At 36.6% G+C, this 24,022-nt stretch overlaps 1 protein-coding gene across 1 annotated transcript in view; it reads right to left on the bottom strand.

Annotated features, from left to right (window-relative positions):
• The window catches only part of Dpyd (dihydropyrimidine dehydrogenase), an 877,326-nt gene that overhangs the window by 622,250 nt on the left and 231,054 nt on the right, over positions 1 to 24,022 (bottom strand). The window contains 2 exon segments of the mRNA XM_051165995.1: positions 5,909 to 5,990; positions 12,279 to 12,475. Coding sequence (XP_051021952.1) covers positions 5,909 to 5,990; positions 12,279 to 12,475 — 279 coding nt within the window.

Below are 24,022 nucleotides of genomic sequence, written 5' to 3'. Positions count from 1 at the left end.
CTGTCTCTCTCTCTCTCTCTGTGTGTGTGTGTGTGTGTGTGTGTGTGTCTTTCTCTCTCTCTCTTTCTTTCTTTTATGAGAGAATGGCAAGGGTAATTAAACACATATGACATGAAAGTAGAGTGGCATAGCAAATAGACAGGAAGAATTTCCCCAAATTAAGTAGGTATGGAAATGCCATAAGTAACCCTGTTACTTTGTATGCTAATTTGAAAGGAAATTCATAAAGGTAAAGCAGAGTCTGTAAAACTTCTCACCTCGCATATGTTGAAAGCACTATGTTAAGTATAAGATATAACATGATAATAATAAGAAAATAAGGGAGATCAAAGATCCAAAAAATTCCAAAAATTCAAGTGAGAGCAGAATGTTTACACAAGAAATCACACTATAAAATAATGGAATTAGCATGCGTTTTGTAGTTAAGATAGTAAAGCGTCACTCCGGCCATATTCAAAACATTCGACTGTAAGGTATTTCTTTCCTTTTTAAATTCCTTAACTTATTTTTATTTTGTGTGCAATGGTATTTTGCCTGCGTGTACTTCTGTGCAAGGGTGTTGGATCCTCTGGAACTGAAGTTGCAGACAGTTCTTAGCTGCCACGTCAGTGCTGGGAATTGAGCCCAGATATTTGGAAAGAGCAACCAGCATTCTTAACCACTGAGCTATCTCTCCATGCCCCTGACTGTAAAGTATTTCAATAAAGTCTTTACAAAGTATAGGGTATCTCCACGGGATATTGTTCATGCAATATGAACGAATCAAAGGGACAGATTAATCACTCTGACTACAAGTTACAATATTTTGGTTGGTCTCAAACAAGATTCAATTAAAATGTCATTGTACTTATTTTTGGAAGGCAACTAACCAGGTGGGGGGTCACATGTAACAGAGGTCAGAGGATAACTTTGCAGGAGTCAGGTCTCTACTTGACCATATGGGCCTAGGGATTGAGCTCAGGTTATCAAGTTCAATGATGAGTGTCATTAACCACGACCCATCTCTCTGACCCATGAATCAATCTGCCATTGGAAACCTTCTGTACAAGAGAGACACCATGCTCCTAGGTAGAACTCTGCAGTATCCTGGCAAATAAATACTACAATAATTACCCTGGTTCTCCATAGGGAATGAGAGCCATTTACTCAGGCAACTGTGCAAGAGGGAAATAGGGATAATCAGACATTTCAAGGACTATTAGGCACATGATCTTTATTGACATTGATACCTGGAGACACAAAGTAGGGACCCATGTGAAAGGTAAAATAGAGCCTGACTAAAGTCTGGGTCCCAGTGGACCATCAGAGACACTGACCCTGTCAGTGAGCATTCTCTTTCTCTCTAAAGCCATAATTGAAATTGTTACACTTGTCAGTTAAGTAATCCCCAACTGTATCTCTGGTCGGTGCTGTAAGAGTTGAAAAAGCTATCACAGCTGGGAAGTCTACATGCAAGGATCAGAAACCTTAGTGAGACAGTTTCTCTGGCACTATATTATATCCAGTGTGTGGGGAGGATGGGGAGAGATGGTAGCGGTACCCATCAAATCTCCGTTGACTTCAGAAGTCTGTCCCTTGTTGAGATTAGATGCTTCCCACAGGATGAATGTAGACTACTGTAGGCTTACATAGGGAATAGCCCTGTCTGGGCTCTCTGTGACAGGTGTGGTGCAATTTCTGAAGCTGACTGATCAGGCTGAGGAGACCATGAGTATGATTACTGATTTGGTAAACGGAGACTTATTCCACTTGAGAATGAGAAACAGTTACCACTTGAGGAGACTTATAATTCACCTCTAAGATATGTCAACCACAGAATGTGTACTGCAAAGAACTCTGACTTCCTGCAGAACCCAAAAATTACCTACTCTATCATGACACCATGCTAGTCTGGGCTGCCTAGGAATGATTTGGTCAACATGCTGCTGAGCTCAAGGTTCCCATGGAATAGAAGGTGGAATATGAATATGTTACTGAGGCTTATCCTCTTGTGTAAAGTTTAGGGAGCACAACTGCTATGTGTGAGCCTGTGTATCTGCACCCAGAAAGACAGAACTGAAAGTTCAATCCTGTCTCACAGAGGAAAAAGAGCAAAAAACCTGGTAAGTTACCTTGGGCTTTGACAGCATTATATTCCTGACAGATAAAATCTCTATTGTGAGTCATCAAAGAACTGTATTTATCAATGAAAGAGTACTGACTACAGCTAACATGCACAGATGGCCAAGGGCAGGACTCTTCACTGTGTTGCAAGAGATGGCACATTTCCTCTTTGCAAGAGGCCTGTGAAAAGTTTGGGTTTTTTAAAAAAAAAAGCTTTTTAGTTGTATAATTAACTGCTTTTCATTTTTGTAGGTTTAATAATGAGGATATTTAAGGTCATTGGAGTCATCTGAATTCTATAATTTCAGTGTGCTAGCAAAAAGTTTAAAAAACACTAAGAATAAAGGGGAAACATATAAAGATCCAACCAGCTATTAATGAATGAGAAAACACAAAACTTTGAGAACTGGTTCTTTTAAACATAATGTTGGCAATGAAAAACAGAAGCATGGTTTATCAAGAAACAAAGATTTAAAAACTATCACGTTTAGAAAGAGATGGCAATTAAAATAACTAATATTGGTGATATGATCTGTTAACCTAAGAAAAGACTGTGTCTAAATCTATGCTAAGAAATTCAACAGTAGTAACAAAATTTGCCTAGAAGCTACATACCAGCAAAATCTGTACTGAAATTCAGTTATGAAAACTTTGATAACTTTGGAAAAACTTTGGAAATACTGCCTCTTAGAAAAAGTCTTTGCCACTTGTTACAGCCACTATGAGAATCAATATGGCAGTTTCTCAGAAAATTGGAAAATGATCTACCTCAAGGTCCAGAAATACAACTCTGTGGGCATAGACCTAAAAGATGCTTCACCTTACCACAAGGACATTTGCTCAACTATGTTCATAGTAGCTTTATTCATAATAGCCAGACTCTGGAAAGACCCCAAATGTTCCTCAACCAAAGAATGCATAAAGAGAATGTAGTACATTGAGACAATCAAGTATTATTTGTCTGTTAAAAAAAAGTAACACCATGAAATTGGCATGCGAATGGTTGGAACAAGAAATAATCATCCTGAGTGAGGTCAGCCAGACCCAGAAATGCAAACATGGTATGTGCTCACTTATAAGTGGATATTAGCCATAAAGTAACATATAACCATGCTACAATCCACAGACTCAGAGAAGCTAAGTAACAAGGACAGCTCAAGGGGACACATGGATCTAACTGGGAAGGAGGAATAAAATAGATTTTTGCAGGTGGGTTGGGGGTGGGTGGGGATGAGAACAGGAGGGGTTAGGTGGGGCAGGTGAAGGGAGAGAATACTGGCGGCATGCCTGGAACTGGGGGTACAGTTTAGTGTTGAGGTAGAAACCTTGTACAATGGAAACCCCTTGGAATCTGTGAGGGTAACACTAATGAAGACTCCTGGAATGGAGAGTATGAAGCCTGAATAGGTCATATTATGTAACCAGGAAAGGCTTCAAGTGGAGGAATTGAGACACCAACACAGCCACAAAATATGCAACTCAGAGATTTTCGTGTTTACAAGATATGCTGGGGTAAAAGTGGCACAGAACTTGTGGGCATGGCCAACCAATGGGTGGTCAAACTTGAGACCCACAGCACCAGATGAAACCCTGGCCTGGCAGTGCCTGGAGGGCCAGGAACCAGAGGCTGGATAGCCCAGAGACCAAATATGACTGGGGGAAAAGTCGCTGAAATGATTCTGAATAACATTCTGCCATATACTCATAGACCAGAAACTAGCATAATCTTCAGCGACTGATAAGAGCCAATGCAGAGGGCCACAGGCAAACATTAGGCAGAGTTTGGAGAATCCTGTGGAATAGAGGAAGGAAGGATTGTAGGAGCCAGAAGAGTCAAGGATACCACAAGAACATGGCTCACAGAATTAATTAACTAGTGTATATAGGGGGTTCACAGAGACTGCAACAGCAATCCTGGAGCTTCCATCAGTCTGACCAAGGTCCACTGCATATATGTTATAGCTCAGAAGCTTGGTGGTGGTGTGGGATTCCTAATCAAGGGAGCAGGGGCCATCTATGACTCTTTTGCCTCCTTGTGGGACTTTTTTCCTCCTACTGGGTTGCTTTACCCAGTATGTATTTGAGTGTGTACCTAGTCAAATTGCCTTGGTATTTGAGTGTGTACCTAGTTGTATTGTAACATGTTATATCATGGTGGTTGATATCCCTGGAAGGCTCGCTCTTTTCTGAAGGGAAAGGGATGAGCAGTGGATGTGTGGCTGTGGGAAGGTGTGTGGGACGGACTTGGAGGAGAGGAGGGAAGTGAAACCAAGGTGAGGAAATGATACATGAGAGAATAATAAATAAAAGGGAAAATTCAAATATATAAAATGGTGATGAATCTTTGTTCAACTTTCGAAAGGCAATACCTCAAAAATATTCTGCCCAAATATAGATAAACTTTACTCAAACAGAAGTCTTTCACTTTATGAACAGATATTGAGTAAGGATAATAATATGCTGGACATAATCAGGGCTACCTAATTGTAAACTTAGAAAGCAATATGGCCATAAAAAATGTATGTTTTCTTCACATAGTATTTTGTATAATTCTAGGTCCTCATAAGTCCTAAAGTAATGAGAATAGTGTTTCTTGTGAAAAATCAATACAATCATTTAACCTCCTGATTCTGAAATTATAGATATGTGTCATCAACCCTTTCCATACTGCTTTCAAAATACCTTAAAACAATTTCTGACTTGTCTTTGGCTGGAAAAAACATGAAGCATATAAGTTTGAAGTTTTAGTACATAATACTCTGGTTATTTAGTGAGAATCAGGTAAAAATTTAAATTGAAAGTGGAAGACACTTAAAGAACTTTCCCAAATGTGCCTTTGTAGCTAGTACTTCACAAAACATCGATTTGAGCATGGTAGTTTTTAATGCTTATGTTTATGATGCTGTGCACGTCCACACTGCATTATTGTGATCAGAGTATTTGTTTGATAATTTTATGTGAAAGTTCATTACTCAACCATGTTAAATGATATATAAACAGAAACAAATACAAACGTTCAAAATAGTGTTTTGTTTCCCAATATTGATAACTTTTAGGTTTTCTTAGTAAAAGCAAAATCCACACAAGGTTTGCTGCTAATTTTTCAACATATCCCTTGTAGATAGAAACGATGCATGTTCTGATACATTATTAAACAATTGTGCTTTATAGAAAAATTACCATTTTTAAACAATTTTAAACAACTGAAGAGATAAAGTCACAGAATCATAGTAGTAATGGAAAATCAGCATGTCTAAAGTTTTATTCTGGAAGTATATGTCAGCATCTTGTCCACCTTTAAAAGAAGAACATAATATTTATTGGACAAAGCATAACTATCTTATTCCTCATGAATTTATTGCTTATGTTGAGAAAAACCAGACAAGAATATCATGATGTACATAATAAAGAAAAACATTTCTGGAAGAAGTGTTAATCCAGGGGTTGAAATGCTAGTGTTTCAGAGAGCTCACAACTTGCCTGAACAAAACATGATTAAAGGAGGCAAATCCTCTGCTGGCTGCACCGAACCCCTAAAGCTATTTAGGAATTTGTTTCTAACAGACAATTAATCACATGCAGGTGTGCCAGATGAGAACTATTGATTGCCCTTTTCCAGGCCCGTGGCATTCAGACAGTAGACAGACAAACGCCCTAAGCAAGGGGAAGCATCTTTCTGCTAGGCCTAAGATAGCTTTTAATTGTTCATTCCTAAAATGCACAGCATTGGCCGTTAATCTCCAGTGTGAAGCTTTCCTCTTTCTTTCTCTGCAATATACAGACAAATGTTATGTCTCTTGCTCACCTTTACACCAAGGTCTTTCATAAGCTCAATCTCAAAATTCACGACATCGTACGGCAGCCGAAACTGAGGGATTTCAGAAGTGCTGAACAAAAACGATAACAACAACACAAAAAAAGGAAAATCAGGAAAAGAGAAAATTAGAGTGAAATTTACCAATCTAGAAAAAAAGGCCCAATGCCCTCTTGTTGATCAACATTAAAAGGACAAATAAGCTCCTATGAATATTTACATTTCATGTAACCAAGTAGAAAGGCAGAAACATTTTCCCTGACACAGTAAGTTTTCCAATGTGTTAAACCTAATTCAGAAACTAATATAAAAATACAGTCAATAGTTTTAAAAAAGCAATATAAAATTAGTCAAAAGCAATTCCAATTCTTCAAGTTATATAGTTGATTTACTTTTTAATCCGATGCTTTCAGATATTAAAATCTCAGTAAGTAGCAATTCACTGCATGCAAGATCTAAAATGTAAATATTCACATATACATGCCAATATATGTTTCAGCATTTTTTATTTATTTTGCTAATGATCATTCAAATAGTTCGAATTTCTCGCATTTGGGTTGATGACACACTCAATTCACCTAATACACATTTAGAAGTTCTCCTGAGACACACAACACAATTTTACTTCCTGCTATTGAGTGCATTATTTTTTATAAACACTGACTCCTTAGTGAACATATATTGTAAGTACTTTCTCCAACTTTGTGGGTTATCCTTTAAAATAGCTGATTCTCTTATTTGCCTTGCCTAAACCTTTTCATTGCATTTTTACTTTAGGTTCCTGTGTCTTGCTTCACAGTCATATTCAAGAAACAATGACCAGGCAAATGTCAGACCATTTTTTCAATGTTTTAAAAGTTTCATAGCTTTTTGGATTTAATAATCCATTTAAAATCATTTTTAAGGACTAGAAATTGGCTCTTACTATTTTTCATGTAGATACCCAATTTATCCACTACTGTGTATTAAAAAGACTACCCTTTCCACACTACGGCACAATTGTTTTCTTGATGTTCCTTTTAAAGACTGTCAGTTAAAAACATGTGGGTTTATTTCTGAGTTACAAAATTGTGATTTTTTTTCTGAGCCCATATATTGCTTTTCAGTTATGGGTGCTTTGCATTTTGTTTCATGTTGGGGCAAGTTTGATCTTTTAGCTTAGAAGTATTTGGTTGATTCAGGGTTTTCTGTGCTTCAGCAATAAATTTTAGAATATTTTCTATTTTTGAAGTCCATTAGGATTTTATAGAGATGATATTATCTTCTTTCAGGAGCATGAATATTTTTATGTTATTCTTCCAATTGATGAATCAGGAATATCTTCATTTTATCCTGTTCTCTTCAGTTTCTTTCATCAATATTTTATAATTTTACTTGCAGAGTTATTTCATTTCTATGCATTTCTATTATTTATATGTATTTCTGTACTTTTATAATCTGACCATATTTTTATATACCCTTTAGATGATTTGTTGCTAATCTACAGAAAATTGTCTGCTTTTTATGTTTTTCTCTTGTTCTCTAAAACGCTACTGATTTTGTTAATTAGCTCTCATGGTAAGAATGAGGAATAAGACAAGAGAAGGAAAGAAGGATACAAAGACACATTCAGGGAAAGAGTCTGAAGTATACCTGTTTGCCACTGATATGAGACCCTGGAGGCTCAGGTTAAACCTCTGGGTGGGGATCATGGGATAGGAAGAGAGTAACGGGTGAAGGGTCTTTATAAGTGCAATTGGAGTTAGCAATTTATTGACCACCTTACAGCCACAGTTATCAGAGATATTTTTGTTCTTATGTTGGCAAAGTTTTGATGTGAAGTTAAATTTTGCCTCATATAATGCATTTAATGAAGAAATATTGACACCAAAAAGATTTTTATAAGAGTTTGAACTGAAAATAATTTTGAAAAAACTTCAGCACAGAAGACATCAGACACTTGGGATGATTGTCTTAATGATTCTATTTCTGTACTATTTATTGGCCAATTCATTTTTCTGTTTTCTTGTGATTTTAATTTTTGCAGGATTTACATTTACAGGAATTCAATAATTTACTCTAGATCATTTAATTTTAGTATATAATTAATTATTTTAAGCCTTTTTATTTCTTTGGTACCAGATGCCACATGTTTTACAATCATGGTTTTGTTTTTTGAATTCTATTTTTCTTTTTTCTAGTCTAACTAAAAGTTTAAATATTTTTCTTTATCGTTGTAATTAAACAACACTGTAGTTTTTTTGTTTTTCTAATCTCTAGTCCCTTTCAGTTTTGATTTTTATTATATCATTACTTTTTCTGTCCTTATTCTAGTTTTAGAATGAAATTTTTCTTTTAATTCCCTATTCTGTAAACATCAATGTTATATATATTGAGCATGAATGTTGAATTTGTGCAAACTGAGGTAAGAGAACCTAAAGGATATAATAAGGAAACAAATTGCATAGGATCACTCCCTGTATGAGATGAGAATTATATTAAAGTTGATTTTCTGCAAGGAAAAATGCCAGTGAGGTCCTGTTTCATCAATGTGCTCTTCTTCGTTTCTTGTCTACTGACAGAATGTATATTTAACCTGCTCCATTTTCTGACTGTGCACATATAGGTTGTAAACCTATTGAGAAAAAGCATTCTACCTAGATCACTTGGGAACTTCTTTGTACCTTAATCATCAGCATAGCATAGGTGTTCTAGGAAATGCTGAACGAACGAGGTGGGAAGGAAGTGCAATATATCTACAACTATCCAGTCATGAATGACACCCTGAGAGGGACTGGACTCATTTCTTAGATTTAGGAGTCATGGAACAGTCACATGTTGAAGAAACCAGAAGAAATGTTTCTGGCAAGATGAGGAAGGGAGCCAAGACTACCACTTGGCAGCTATTAGAAGACATGAAAGATAGTGGACATTGCAAATGGACATACAAAAGGACTTTTCAAAAGTGCTCATTCAACCGGCACAATTTAAGTTACATACAATGGATTTGCACATTTTCATGATGGATGCTAAACTCAGATGAAGCAGCCACACTGGCATGGCGAAGCTTAATAAACAAAATGACCAGGGTGTGAATGTGAGAATCTGGTGCTCAGGAAACAAGGAGAATTCTTATACAATATACAATTTTAAATAATTGTACTTGTCTATTTGAAACAAATGGAATAAATGGCATAAAGCCTGGTGACAGTAAAAGGCCAAAAGATAAATTGGATATAAATATGTACTTCTCAGTTTTTTTGTTTGTTTGTTTGTTTGTTTTGTGTTGGTTTGGTTTTTTTTTTTTTTTTTTTTTTTTTTTTTTTTTTTTTTTTTTTTTTTTTTTTTTTAATAGGGTTTTTGTGTAGCCTTGGCTGTCCTGGACTCACTTTGCAGAGCAGGCTGGCCTCAAATTTACAGCGATCCACCAGCCTCTGCCTCCTGAGCACTAAGATTAAAGGCATGCTTAGAAAAACATTAAGTTTTTGCCCCTCTTGTGTTTTTTTAACAATTTGAAGTTTCAAAAAAAAATGCTTGTTTGTGGTGACCATAAATCCTTAACTACAGTAAGATGGGAGAAAGAAACATGAAAAATTGCCTTTCTTCTATACTTACGCATATTAATAACAACTACTTTCAATTTATTTTATAGCACACATCTCATGTCAAAACATTGCTTAAGTTCATGATTGTACAAGTCTTGGTCCTTAAATTTGCATTGTTTTACATGTGGTAGTTTTTACTGCTATAAGCATTCCACCTAGAAATGGTTACATTGCCAATCAACATGAAATAAATCACACAGGTGTGTGTGTGTGTGTGTGTGTGTGTGTGTTTGTGTATCATAGTAACATTTGAAATAGCTAAAACAGAGACGAGTATTTCCCTGAGTATACTACTTTATAAAATATCATATACATAGTGATTATTTTAAATAAAATTTAAAAACCAAGAAGAAAATTTGTACATGTATACTTACTACTGTCTTCCATCATTAATTGTATATGTTCAGACATGGTCTCATATGTGTTAGGCTGGCAGTTAACCAACTATACAGCTGAAAATGAGTGAACTCTTGATCTTCCTGCATCTACCTAACAATTGCCTGGTTTAGAAGGTGCACTATTATGTCCTGGAACCACTCTTTTTAAACTCTGACACAGAATAATCTCTTTTAAAAGTTGTTTTTCCTTTTAGAGAAGACTTGGCTAGACAAATGTAAAATTAATGATAATTTAATGTATCTACTGCAGAATTCAGAGTAACCAACTGATTATTTTGAATACAATAGGAATTCTATCCTGGATATATTTCACTGTGTCATGTGACCTCTTTTAAAAGTGGTTGTTGTGATCATTCTTAACAGATAAAACAATCTGTGTAAACGCAAAGGGGAAACAAAGATGCTGAAGTGAAAATTAATCTAATGCCTTTCAGATTAGAACACTTAGATTGATATTTCAAGAGACTGAGAGGCATCTGAGAGTGAGAAAATAAATTCTCAGAGACGTTTTGGCATTGCCATTCTCAGTAGCTCTCTGTATTGCTTTTCCTAATCTTCCACCAGTGACACAGAATGCTTGGACCCTGAAGAACGGGCTCAACACTGGGTACTGTGCTAAGGGATCAGAAAGACACAAAGGAAAGAGAAGAAAACAAAATTTCAAAACAACAGGAAAAAAGCATGTTTAGTCATAAAGACAGTCTTTCCCACTAAAAATGTTCAAATATATCAAAAACAAACATTTCGTGCTAATTTATATAAATTACTCCCCATTTGAATGAAAACTAAATACAGAGATGCTAGGAACCATAATCATGTACTAAAATTGGCAACCCATAATAATTCGCAGACAAGGCTGCTTCCATTTTCGGCTTCTTGCAAAAATGCAATTAAAGGGCAAAAAGGCTTTCCCTCATCTATCAGAGTACACAACAATTATGCTCATACTTTTAAAATTAACTCACATATTCATTGATGTGTATAATTGAGAAAAGAACCTACAATGTTTATACATATGTTGCTAGTGCATTATGCTTTTCCTAATTTATAAAGCTGGGGTGAAATGGCAGTAAAAAGATAGCCAGCATCCTCACAGAACAATAAAGAAAAAATTTTCCTAAAAAAGATAAACAATGAGGCCTCCTCAATGTTTATAAATAGCCAATACAAAAAAATGACTATTTCTTCACCATCAGTATGATATAGGCTTGTGCTTTCCTAAGTGGTGGCTTAGTGAGGCTTTTGTTTGGAGAGTCAAGTAGTTTTGTTTAATGAATCAAATAGTATGATAAAGTACCCAGTCAGTGGTTATATATGATCCATACACTACAGTTCATATCAAGGAAACGGAACTTTGATAATTTCCAGTCATCTCTGGCTATCATAAAATTATCTGATAAATATTAAAGTTTATGTATTTATTGCCCATTTTATATTTCAAGGAAACACAAAAAGTATCCTAAACCTGTCAAAAAACTAAACTTATTTTCTGATTTTCAAAGCTGATAAAGTAGTTGTATACTGAATAGTTAAGTAGCTACCGAAAGCTTAAATACTAATTATAGAAACATAATACATAATACATGTCTCTTCTGCAGACCTATTTAAGTAAAGCAAGCTCCTTATTTAACATTGACCTCAGCATCTGAATGTTATTGATACAAACTGTATAGCGCTACATAGGAATAAAATAATTATGTAATTGAATTTTAGTTCACAATAATAATAATACAGACTCATTAAATAAGCATTGAAAAGATACTAATTGTAAAAACACTATAAAGTATACCCTGAAAAGTGAACATTTGAGAAAAGTGGTAATAAACATAAATTTAATATGATTGGAAATTGGACATACATGGGCAGCACAGTATGGGATAACAATTGAGATGTAATATGAACAAATTAATAATATATAAATATATATATATATATTTTAAAGTAAAAAAACAAAAACAAAAACAAAACAAAAAAAACAAAACAAAACAAACAAACAAAAAAAAACCCCAGTATGCTTTATATAGAGAAAACCATGAATTCTCCAATCAGTGTTCTATGGAGAGGAGTTTTCTTCATATATTTCTGTACAAAAGATTTTCGGGGATGAAATATTTCCTGTGTTTTGTTTCTATGATCACGAACTTTTCCTGAGATCTCCAACTTCAGAAAAAGACAGAAAAATTCATATACCAATCTTGCTTAAGTGCAGCTTCAAATAATCAAGGGAACGACATCATGAGAGTTTGAGCCTTTGGGAAAAGAACTTTTAAGATCGCATGTGAGCCTGAGCTGTGTCCATGACTACAATATGTCCACACCCAGGATTGCTTCACCTCATTATTTTTGACATTTAAAACACCAAATCAACGTAGGAATTACCTTAAACCCCCAACATATTCTTGTTTTTCAAATATGGTGATGTTGGAATAGCCTAAACGAGCCAAAAAGGAAGCGCAGCTTATACTCGCAGGCCCGGCACCAAAAAGCGCAATTTTTGCCGAGTAAGCTTCCGGCATCTGTTCTGGGGGAGGCAGTGAAGGGCTTCTGATCTGTGGGATGTTCATTGCTTTGAACACCTATGGAGAAATCAATTGTGATGATTAAAATTTTAAATTAAATTTTACATCCTCAAACACGTTTTTAATGTTTCGACTCATAATTAGCACTTTAATTAGCAATGAGAATTGCATGTTCCACATAAATATGACAGAGTTGCACCTTATTAAATGAATGATGACTGACTACTCCCAATATCTGAAAGGGCTTCTTAGAATCTGAGGAGAACATCTTGGAAGCATTTCTGATTCACCTTTCCTACTCCCAACTCTCAGCCGTGCTAGATGTTCCTCATTTGAGCTCTCACAGTATAATTTGCACACATCTAGCATAATTGCTTACCAATGTAGGTGCCCATGTGTTGATTTTTCATGTCAGTCAGTGAAATGCTTTTTTCCTTGAGTGGGAAAACAGTTCATGCGTAAAGAAGCAAATTACCACAGAGCTACCAGAATCCAACACTAACCTGGCATATAACAGTCACGGGATCTGTTAATCTAATCTCTTTACATCTGCTTCCAACTATGCCAGAATAGCTTGAGAGGCCCAGGAGAGCCATTGAAACAAACAGCTAAGGCTCAGAGGTGCCAAGCTCTAGAGAGAAAGCCACAATGTAGAGTTCATAGTCTAGGGGTCAGACACCTATTCTCTAAATATGTCTGCCCTATCTTAGTACAAGGAGAAAGGCTGAGAAAACTTTGAGAGACATGGTTCAGTAAACACAGCAAAATGATCTGGATGATCTTGTAGAACAAGAGCAATACTATTTGGGAATGCAGAATCCCAATAACAGAGAGCAGAAAAAGCACGGAGAATGAACACAATTGCTAAGTTGCACAGAGAGAAAACCAAAGTTCCAAACAGAACCTCTACAATAGCAAGGGAGCCGCGCAGGATGGCTGATCACTGGGCATACAGCTGGGTTAAGGAAGCCTCCACTCCAAGTAGCAAAGCAAAGAGAGCCAATTCCACCTGAGTTTACTGAACCATGTACTGAAATGCACATATTCAGTTCTTTTTTTTTTTAATGAAAAAATACTTTTAATTTGATGACAATGAAGGCACACCATGCCAGAACTTAAGGGATGCAGCGAAATCTCTGTGTAGAGGGAAATTTATAGCTGTAAGAAGCAAAGGACTGTGAGGTCCCTTATTCAAAATTGTTACCATGATATTGAACCAAGCCCAGGTCTTAGTGAAGCACAAGGCCCTCTTGTGATGTTACAGGTCACAGGCTGGCCCTGCATGTGATGCCTTCACATAGCTGCCTCAGACCTCTCCTTTGAGTTTCATTCCCATACTTGCTGCTGCCATTCGGCCTCTTTCTGGCGTTGTTGAGGCTTGAACCCAGACCCTTACACATGCTAGGCAAGCACTCTGCCTCTGAGCTTTGTTCCCAGGCACTGCCACACTATCTCTTGCTTATGTAACTAAAGGTGTCTATAGTTGATAATCAAAATGAATTCTTCCTCACCTTCTTCCTCCTCCTAGGCTAGGTGGTCAGTGTCTGTTCACTTATGCCCATTTATTTATCTTCTATACATCCCCTGGGGGAAAAATGTATCTTGCAACTGTATAAAACCATGAGTCCCTGCTATGTAATTTCACAGCTGAACCACGGGAGCCTTTCCTCCTGAATCTGTTTATCCCCCAGCATTCATGTATCAGAAGAAAATATTTGCATTTGTACCGTGGTCATCTCACTCTCCTGTGTAGGACCCTACTATGGCTCTCCACCCTTTCAAAAATTGATCAAAATCCATAGCTAGTTGGCAGGGTTCTCTCTAAGTAGCTAGTATCCTCTGTTTCAGATGCATCTCTGCACCCGTCCTCAGCATCAGTGTTCCTGTCTGATTGGCTTTTTTTTTTTTTAATTAATTTATTCTTGTTACATCTCCTTGGTTATCCCATCCCTTGTATCCTCCCATTCTTCCCTCCCTCCCATTTTCCTCTTATTCCCCTCCCCTATGACTGTTCCTGAGGGGGATTACCTCCCCCTGTATATGCTCATAGGGTATCAAGTCTCTTCTTGGTAACCTGCTGTCCTTCCTCTGAGTGCCACCAGATTTCCCCCTCCAGGGGACATGGTCAAATATGAGGCACCAGAGTACATGTGAAAGTCATATTCCACTCTCCACTCAACTGTGGAGAATGTTCTGCCCATTGGCTAGATCTGGGTAGGGGTTTAAAGTTTACCTCCTGTATTGTCCTTGGCTGGTGCCTTAGTTTGAGCAGGAACCCTGGGCCCCAATCTGCCTATCATAATGTTCTACTTGCAGGTTTCTAGGACCCTCTGGATCCTTCTACTTTGCTATTCTCCCATGCGTCTCTCATTTAGAGTCCCAATAGGATGCCTTCCCCTCTGTCCCAGTTTCCTGGTAAGTGAAGGCTTTCGAGAGACATGCCCCTTGGGCTAGTATGCAGATATAAGTGAGTATATACCATTTGAGTCTTTCTGCTTCTGGGTTAACTCACTCATTATGATCATTTCTAGCTCAATCCATTTATCCACAAATTTTTGGAATTCATTGTTTTTAATAGCTGAGTAGTATTCCATAGTGTATATGTACCACAGTTTCTTTATCCATTCTTCTACTGATGGACACTTAGGCTGTTTCCATGTTCTGGCTATTATGAATAAGGCTGCTATGAACATGGTTGAGCAAATTTTCTTGTTGTGCGCTGGAGCGTCTTCTGGGTATATTCTAAGGAGTGGAATAGCTGGGTCTTGAGGAAGGCCTATTCCCATTTTTCTGAGATAGCACTAGATAGATTTCCAAAGTGGCTGTACTAGTTTGCATTCCCACCAGCAATGAAGGAGTGTTCCTCTCTCCCCACATCCTCGCCAGCATGTGGTGTCACTTGAGTTTTTGATCTTAGCCATTCTGATGGGTGTAAGATGGAATCTCAGAGTTGTTTCGATTTGTATTTCCCTGATGACTAAGGAGGTTGAGCATTTCTTTAAGTGTTTCTCAGCCATTTGATATTCCTCTGTTGAGAATTCTCTGTTTAGTTCCAAGCCCCATTTCTGAATTGGGTTATTTGGTTTGGTGGTGTTTAATTTTCTGAGTTCTTTATATATTTTGGATATTAGACCTTTGTCAGATGTAGGGTTGGTAAAGTTCTTTTCCCAGTCTGTAGGCTGTCACTCTGTTCTCTTGACAGTGTCTCCTGCCTTACAGAAGCTTCTCAGCCTCATGAGGTCCCATGTTTTAATTATTGACATTAAGGTCTGGGCTGCTGGTGTTCTGTTCAGGAAGTCGTCTCCTGTGCCAATATGTTCCAGGCTCCTCCCCACTTTTTCTTCTAAGTGACTTAGTGTCTCTGGTGTATGTTGAAGTCTTTAATCCACTTGGATTTGAGTTTTGTGCAAGGTGACAAATATGGGTCCAGTTGCATTTTTTAACATAGACATCCAGTTAGACGAGCACCATTTGTTGAAGATGCTATCCTTTTTCCATTGAATGCATTTGGCTTCTTTGTCAAAAGTTAAGTGACCATATGTGTGTGGATTCATATCTGGGTCTTCGATTCGATTCCACTGATCAACCAGCCTGTTGCTGTGCCAGTACCATGCTGTTTTAATTACTATTGCTTTATAGTACAGTTTGAGATCAGGTATGGAGATTCCTCCGGAGCACCTTTTATTGTACAAGATTGTTTTAGCTATTCTGGGTTTGTTGTTTTTCCATATGAAGTTCAGAATTAAACTTTCAATGTCTTTAAAAATTGTTTAGGTATTTTGATAGGGATTGCATTGAATCTGTAGATTGGTTTTGGTAGGATGGCCATTTTTACTATGTTAATTCTCCCGATCCATGAGCAAGGAAGATCATTCCATCTTCTCTTGTCATCTTCAATCTCTTTCTTCAGAGTTTTGAAATTTTTTTCAAACAGGTCCTTCACTTGCTTAGTTACAGTAACTCCGAAATATTTTATATTGCTTGGCTAACGTGAAGGGTGTGGTTTCCTAATTTCTTCCTCTGCAAGCTTGTCATTTGTGTATAGGAAGGCTACAGACTTTTTTGAGTTAATTTTGTATCCAGCCAATTTGCTGAAGGTGTTTATCAGCTATAGGAGGTCTCTGGTGGAATTTTGATGGTCACTTATGTACACTATCATATCATCTGCAAATAGGGATAATTTGACTTCCTCCTTTCCCATTTGGATATCGTTGATCTCCTTTTGTTGTCTTATTGCTTTGGCTAGAACTTCGAGTACTATATTGCAGAGATATGGAGAGAGTGGGCAGCCTTGCCTTGTTCCCGATTTTAGGGGAATTTCCTTGAGTATCTCACCATTTACTTTGATTTTCGCTATTGGCTTGCTGTATATAGCCTTTATTATGTTGAGGAAAGTGCCTTGTATCCTCAATCTCTCTAAAACTTTAAACATGAATGGATGTTGGATTTTATCAAATGCTTTCTCTGCATCTAAGAAGATGATCATGTGGTTTTTTTCTCTTTAGTTTGTTTATATGGTGGATTACATTGATGGATTTCCATATATTAAACCATCCCTACATGCCTAGAATGAAGTCTACTTGGTCATGATGAATGATATCTTTGATGTGTTCTTGTATTCGTTTTGCCAGTATTTTATTTAGTATTTTTGCATCGATGTTCATAAGAGAAATTGGTATGAAATTCTCTTTCTTTGTTGAGTCTTTGTGAGGTTTAGGTATCACTGTGACTATGGCCTCATAGAATGAATTTGGTAATTTTCCATCCATTTCTATCTTTTGGAGTAGCTTGAAGAATATCGGTATTAGCTCGCCCTTAAAGGTCTGGTACATATTCAGTTCTTACATTTTTATTTGTCAACCACACATTAGATTGAAAAATTTTCACATATAATGTCTTTCTTTTGATTAGTACATCTAGAATGCTAACAAAAATATAAATAATAAAAGAAATGTGCATCCCTACCCATATCTAGCCAATGGATAGGACATTCTCCACAGTTGAGTGGAAAGTGGGGTCTGATTTTCACACGAACCCTGGTGCCTCATATTTGACCATGTTCCTTGGATGGGGAGGCCTGGTGGCACTCGGAGGAAGGACAGCAGGCTACCAAGAAGAGACTTGATACCCTATGAGCATATACAGTGGGAGGTGATCCCCCTCAGGAACAATCATAGGGGAGGGGAGTAAAGGAAAAATGGGAGGGAGGCAGCAATGGGAGGATATAAGGGATTGGATAACAATTTAGATGTAATATGAATAAATTAATAAAATATATTAAAAAAGAAAAACAAAAACCAACAAAAAGAAGTATGAAACCAAAAATAAATAAATAAATAAATTATAAAAAATGAAAAAATCTAATAAATCTATAATCTAATAAAACAGTTAGCACGTGTATACCTGCCAACAACTATGATCACCAAGTATATAAGCAAGAATACGAACTCTCAGGAAATAGAAATTTGTCAAAACCTAAACAAAACTCTAGAAGAGAAAATGCACGACATTAAGCTTCATATATCTCAAAACCGACTATATAAAGTATATAAATATATAATTGATTAACTGGGAGACTGGACCATAAAAATCCTGTTCTGAACAAGGCATGGGGAGATAAACATAGAAAAAGACAAAAGGATCAAAAGAAAAAGAATGAAGAGATCCAACCAGTGCAAAATTGGATTCTTAAAAGCAAAGGTGACAAATAAGAGAAAAACTAATAACCAAAAAACAAGACATAAATTCTTCCAGAATAAAAGGATACATGCAGAAATTTAAAAAACTCAAACTAGAAAAAACGCCAACAAAAACCTGCTTTTTAGCATCAAAGTGTTGAAAGAAGAATATTAATAAAAATCAAGACATAAAGTGGCCAAATAAGAAAGAAAATATCAGTAAGAGAATGTGAGCAGCCTTTTCCTAAAAGGAACGAAAGAAGCCAGGTGAGCATAAAATATATTTGGCCAATAGAAAATCCTTACATCTAAAATCCTCTTAGAAAACAGAAGTACCTTGAATATGAAAGTGAAATAAAACTACTTTATGAAATTTTGTTGGCAATAAGAATAGCTACAGATTGTTTTTATAAAGCTCAGAAAGGGAGAATTAGTGTTCTCCCGAAATAGTATCCTAATAGGTTTTGTCCATGCCCAAGTGGTCAGCCCTGCAAACATGAACAAATGGGTCTGTAGGCACACTGATTGAACTCATAAGGATTCACACATACATGCGCATGTGCACACATGCATGCTCATGCACATGCACACACAGGTGTGTGCACACACATGCACACACACAGGGACACACGTATACATGCATACACACATGTATGAAACTTTAAAAATCCTAGAAACAAAGGACACAAATTTGAAAGTAGGGCACAGGGAGAGTTAGACATGGATATGATAAAGAATAGTTTGTACTCATATATATGAAATTATTACAAAAAACTTCAAAGAAAAATAATATAACATTAAAATTAAGATGTATGGGTGAAAGCAAGGTAAAATTGGTTGAGGGAAGTAATGATATCTCTTCTGTGGGAGATTAAGTTATATAAAAGCCAAACTGTGTAACATAGCCAGTGAGATTACACCGTTGCCATTTAACAAATCCAGCCATTGTCTAGGTGGTTAATGTAACTATCACACTGGACTGAGTTCAGAGTACATTTTCTATCCCTGTGATAGCTACTAAACCACCACTAAAGGATGGGTAGATAATTAGTGAGGAGGTTTGATATTTAAAAACAAGTATCCCTTGAAGAGAAATAAAGGCGAGAAATAATACAAATCAGTGTAGAAGGGTAGAAGAGAAAATACAAAAGAAAACAAAATAATTTTTTTACATGAAAAGTGTAAATAACAGGATGTAATTATTACAGTAATAGGCTGAATATAAGAGTCCAAAACACAATTAAAATACTTAAGCCTGCAAAGATCCATACATTAAACGTAAGTGACTGAGCAGTCTATACTAACAATAGGAAACCAGAAGAGAGCTCTAAGTACACCAATATCAGACTTATAGGATGTTAAGTAAAGATGCATTAATGTTAAATAATATTTTATAATAACAAATCCACAGGTGATATTATAGCCATTCTGATTATGAATCTGTGAGCACTTCATCACCTTTTATAGTATATTAAATTAGCTTAACAGAAAGACTAAATTAGGTCAGGGGTCTAGATCAATATTAGAGTAGTCATCATGTGGCAGTGTGTGCACGTGTGTGCGCGCGCGCGCCGTGTGTGTGTGTGTGTGTGTGTGTGTGTGTGTGAGAGAGAGAGAGAGAGAGAGAGAGAGAGAGAGAGAGAGAGAGAGAGAGAGAGAGAGAGAGAGAGAGAGGAGAAAAGAGAGAACATGTGATATAGCATGTATTTTTCTCCATTCTATCTCCAAAACTTAACTACCAATAGAAGTAGAAGTGACACTGGAATATTCGCATGTCATGAGCATATCATAATATTTAATAGATCATCTATCAGGGCTGTCAGTGTTCAGCACAGAAAAAAAAAGTAAAAAACAAAAAACAAAAAATACTGCTTCTTTTCTTGAGGAAACTCAGACAATGATCACTATAAAGAAAGACTTTCTTGTGACTGAGGCATATGACTTATGCATTTACTTGACATCATTGTAGGCATATGAATTCAAGCCTTTTATTATATTTCACCATAATGCCTCTTTTCTTTCTTAGAATGGAACATTGCTAAGAAGAAGAAAGCAATTTTGGCTTCATTTTCTCATTTTTTTTACTTTAAAATTTTTAGTTATATTTTGTATAAAATATATTTCACGTTGGGACAGACATGCTCTGTGGAGGTCAGAGAACTTTTGAAATTTAATAATCTGTTATCAGGATGTGAGATTTGGGGATCCAACTCAGGTCCTCAGGTTTGGCTGCAAGCACTTTAGCTGCATCTCACCAGCCGTTATGCCGAGTGTTTTATTTTCCCAGTATGGATATTTATTTGTTTATTTAAATAATTTATTCAGATTATGTTCCATTGTTATCCCTTCCTTGTATCTTCCCATTTCCCCCTCCCAGCCTCTTTTACCCTGTTCCCCCTCCCCTAGGTCTGTGACAAAAGGGACCTCCTCACCCACCATATGGTCACAGCCTATCAGGTCTCATCCAAATAGCCTGCTTACCCTTCCTCTGAGTGCCACCAGGCATCCCAAGCAAAGGGAAGTGGTCAACTAGGGGGCACCAGCGTTTATGTCAGAGGCAATCCCTGCTCTCCCCACAACCAGGGAGAATGAGCTGTCCATTGGCTAGATCAGAACAGGGGGTCTAGGATTACAGCATGTATTGTCCTTGGTTGGTGACAGCAGTTTGGGCAGGACCCCTGGGTCCAGATCTGCCAACCTTGATGGTCTTCTTGTGTGAGTGTTTCTTTTTACTAATGTATTTTTAAAGTGTTGCACAATTATTTCCTATGCTTGGACGTGATTTGTAATTTTACAAATTATAAATATACTTTCCAGTTTTTGGCGAACTGTCTAAAGAGAATACATTTTTGCTGCTGTTGTAAATGCATTTGGCTCTCTCCTTCCATCAGGTAGGTCTCAGGAATCCAAAACAGGTCATCAGCATCCATCATGAGAACCTATGTCTCCTGCGCCATCTGCTGAATCTACAAATGATGTTGTTTGGTTTGGATACATATTTTTAAGTGTATGTATATGTTCCTGAGTGGAGTTGTGTGTTCCATGTGCATTCAGGAGCTCACACATGTGAGAAGAGGAAAACGATCCCCTGAAAGTGGATTTACCAAGGGTTGTAAGCTGAACTTAGATGCTAGGACCTGAACCCAGGTCCTCTGAAAAGAGAGCCTCAAAAGAAAATAAGTTCTGAACCACTGAGTCTTCTCTCCAGACACTTCCTACTCTAAGAGTTAATTTGTATCTTTTTCATTTTATTTCATTCTAGTCCCTATGACTCATTATGTTATAGAACATTAGTAAAACTATAGTTGAAATTTATTATATATTCTGAAATTAATATTTCTATATAATTTCTGCAAATGAATATTTAAAATATACATTTAATATTGATAGTGGATAATATAGTTTATTTCATTTAGGAATTAAATAAATGCATATTTGTTTCACATTCAGTTGGGTACTCTTAGCTTTATGAATTAATAATTATAAAAATTTGCCGTGTTAAAATGTGGCTTTTGGAAATTAGCATTACATTTTAACAGACATTAATGAAATATAAATTATTTTTAAAATAATTATCTATTACTGACTTTGTTGACAGTAGAACAGTGTGTTTGATTATTTAAGGATATTTTCTATCCTAAATTTATTATATGTGAAGCAACTAGAATAAGGTTCATGTAATATCTTCTTTGTTGCATTCATTTAGAAGAAAAAAATGAACAGTTTAACTCTAAGACATTAAGCATTCCCCCATGGTTTTAGGCTAATGACATGCAAATAGGCTATCAGTTCCTTAATATCATTCAATACATATAAATTTTAGCCTAAGGATATTTTATTTTAATATTTAAGAATAAAACTATAAATATTACTTTAAAAACTATGAAGGATAAATATTGAATCAAAATGTTTTGAGGAACTCTGTTAAAATACATCGCAGGGCTGGAGGCTTCAGCAAGACAGAAGGCAATCAAGTGAGTGTACCCCTCATACGTATATGTGCCAAAGTTTAAGTGGTCAGTCTGACTATACAAAATGCAGGTGACACTTAACAGACAACCCTGATCAGTCTATTAACTTACAAATAACATCATCCTTGTCTGATTTTCCCCCCTTAGTTTGTTTTCCAGATGGGTTTTCTCTGTGTAATGGCCTTGGCTGTCTTGGATTCACTTTGTTGACCAGGCTGGTCTTAAACTCACAGAGATCCTCTTTCCTCTGCCTCCAGAGTGCTAGGATTAAAGGAGTGAGCCATCATGCCTACCTTGCTTTGCTTCTGTTTATATTTTGTATCTTTACATAGCAGTAGCTTTTCACCCTTGGCATCAAGAGAAGTATAGCGGCCTGGTAATATAACTGACCGCTTGAATGAGACTTCCTTTCAGCATTCTCATGGTGGGTGGTATTGAAGAAGTCCCTTAACATATCATTCTCTCTCTATTTAACTTCAAGTGGGGTTGATAATAATATCACATGAGTACTTTGAAGATTAAATTAATTAGTCTACTGCAGATAACATTCTCAGAAAAAGACTGGTCACACAAAAAAATAATAGTCACACTCTGAGATAGAATATGTTTAATCTAGAACTGCCCAACATAGAAGCAGCTACCCAGATCCAATCATCCCAAGTCAAAATTATGAAAACTAAAGTTTCTTCATGAGTTTATATGAAACTACCAAATTACCTTATATGAAAAATAAATGAGTCTTGCTGCTGTTCTGCATCGTGTCAGTATTTCTTGCTGTTAGCATTCTGCATTTTGTCTTTTGGCATTATATAACCTGAATGTGACTCTGCAATAAGAAGTTGGAATCAAATCGCAATGTCAGAAAGAAGAGTTTGGGGGATGTAATTACGTGATAAAGGACTAGAAGGAGAAGGTCATTGTCAACCTGAGGGATTGGATCAGTCCTCACTGAAATAAATAAATAAGTAAATAAAAGGGTAAGTAGAGAGATAAATATAAAGCAAGCACCTTCTACATAGGAAGATGTGGGGAAAAGGCATCATCTAAGCACCAGAAAAACATGATTTCATTAAAAAAAAAAAAAAAAAAAAAAAAAAAACTAACCAAGCACCTTGATCTGGGATTTTCCGGAATCTAATACTGGAAAATATGTTGTTTATAACATAACTGATTGAAGATACTGAACAGACTGAGATACTGGATCAATAAGTGGGCTGGTGTTAGTTTGCACTCATCTTCTTTCCCCTGATGGCATACGATGACAAGTGTCATTTCTTTTCTCCCTCTGCCAGCAGTACCTCTCCTTAAGCAGATCTGTAGCAAGGACTTTGGGCCAATTAACATTTTTTCTTTTGTTTTGCTCTTCACTGTTTTTTGTTTTGTTTTGTTTTGTTTTGCTTTGTCTTTGTACATGCCTGCCTGCATTAATACTTTTCTATAATGGAATTTTTAAATTTTATTTTTATATATATTTTTTATTTTTAAATTGTTTGCTGTATATCCTGATTGTAGCCTCCTCTCTTGTTGCCTCCAGATCTCAACCTCCCTCCTTCATAGCCTCTCCCTCCATCCACTAGTCTTCAGAAAGGGGAGCCCTCCTCCCCTAATATCTGACCTCAGCCTATCAAGTCTCATCTGGACTGCCTGTATCCTCTTCCTCTGTGGCCTGGCAAGGCCTTCCCATCAGTGGAAACTTATCAATGTGTAGGTGCCAGAATCTATGTTAGAAGTAATTCCTACTCCCCACTTCATGGTACCCACAAGGAGACTGTGTTGCCTATCTACTACATATGAAGCAAGGATCTAGGTCAACACCATGCATTGTCCTAGTTGGTGCATCAGTCTCTGCAGCAGCCCACTCCTCTGCCCAGGTTTGTTGGCTCCATTGGTCTCCTTGTGGGGCTCCTGACTCCTCCAGGTCCTTCTATTCCCCAACTCTTCCATAAGACTCCCTA

Source organism: Acomys russatus, chromosome 23 (genome assembly GCF_903995435.1).
Source record: "Acomys russatus chromosome 23, mAcoRus1.1, whole genome shotgun sequence".
Classification (NCBI taxonomy): domain Eukaryota; kingdom Metazoa; phylum Chordata; class Mammalia; order Rodentia; family Muridae; genus Acomys; species Acomys russatus.
This window is presented reverse-complemented; position numbering and strand designations above follow the sequence as displayed.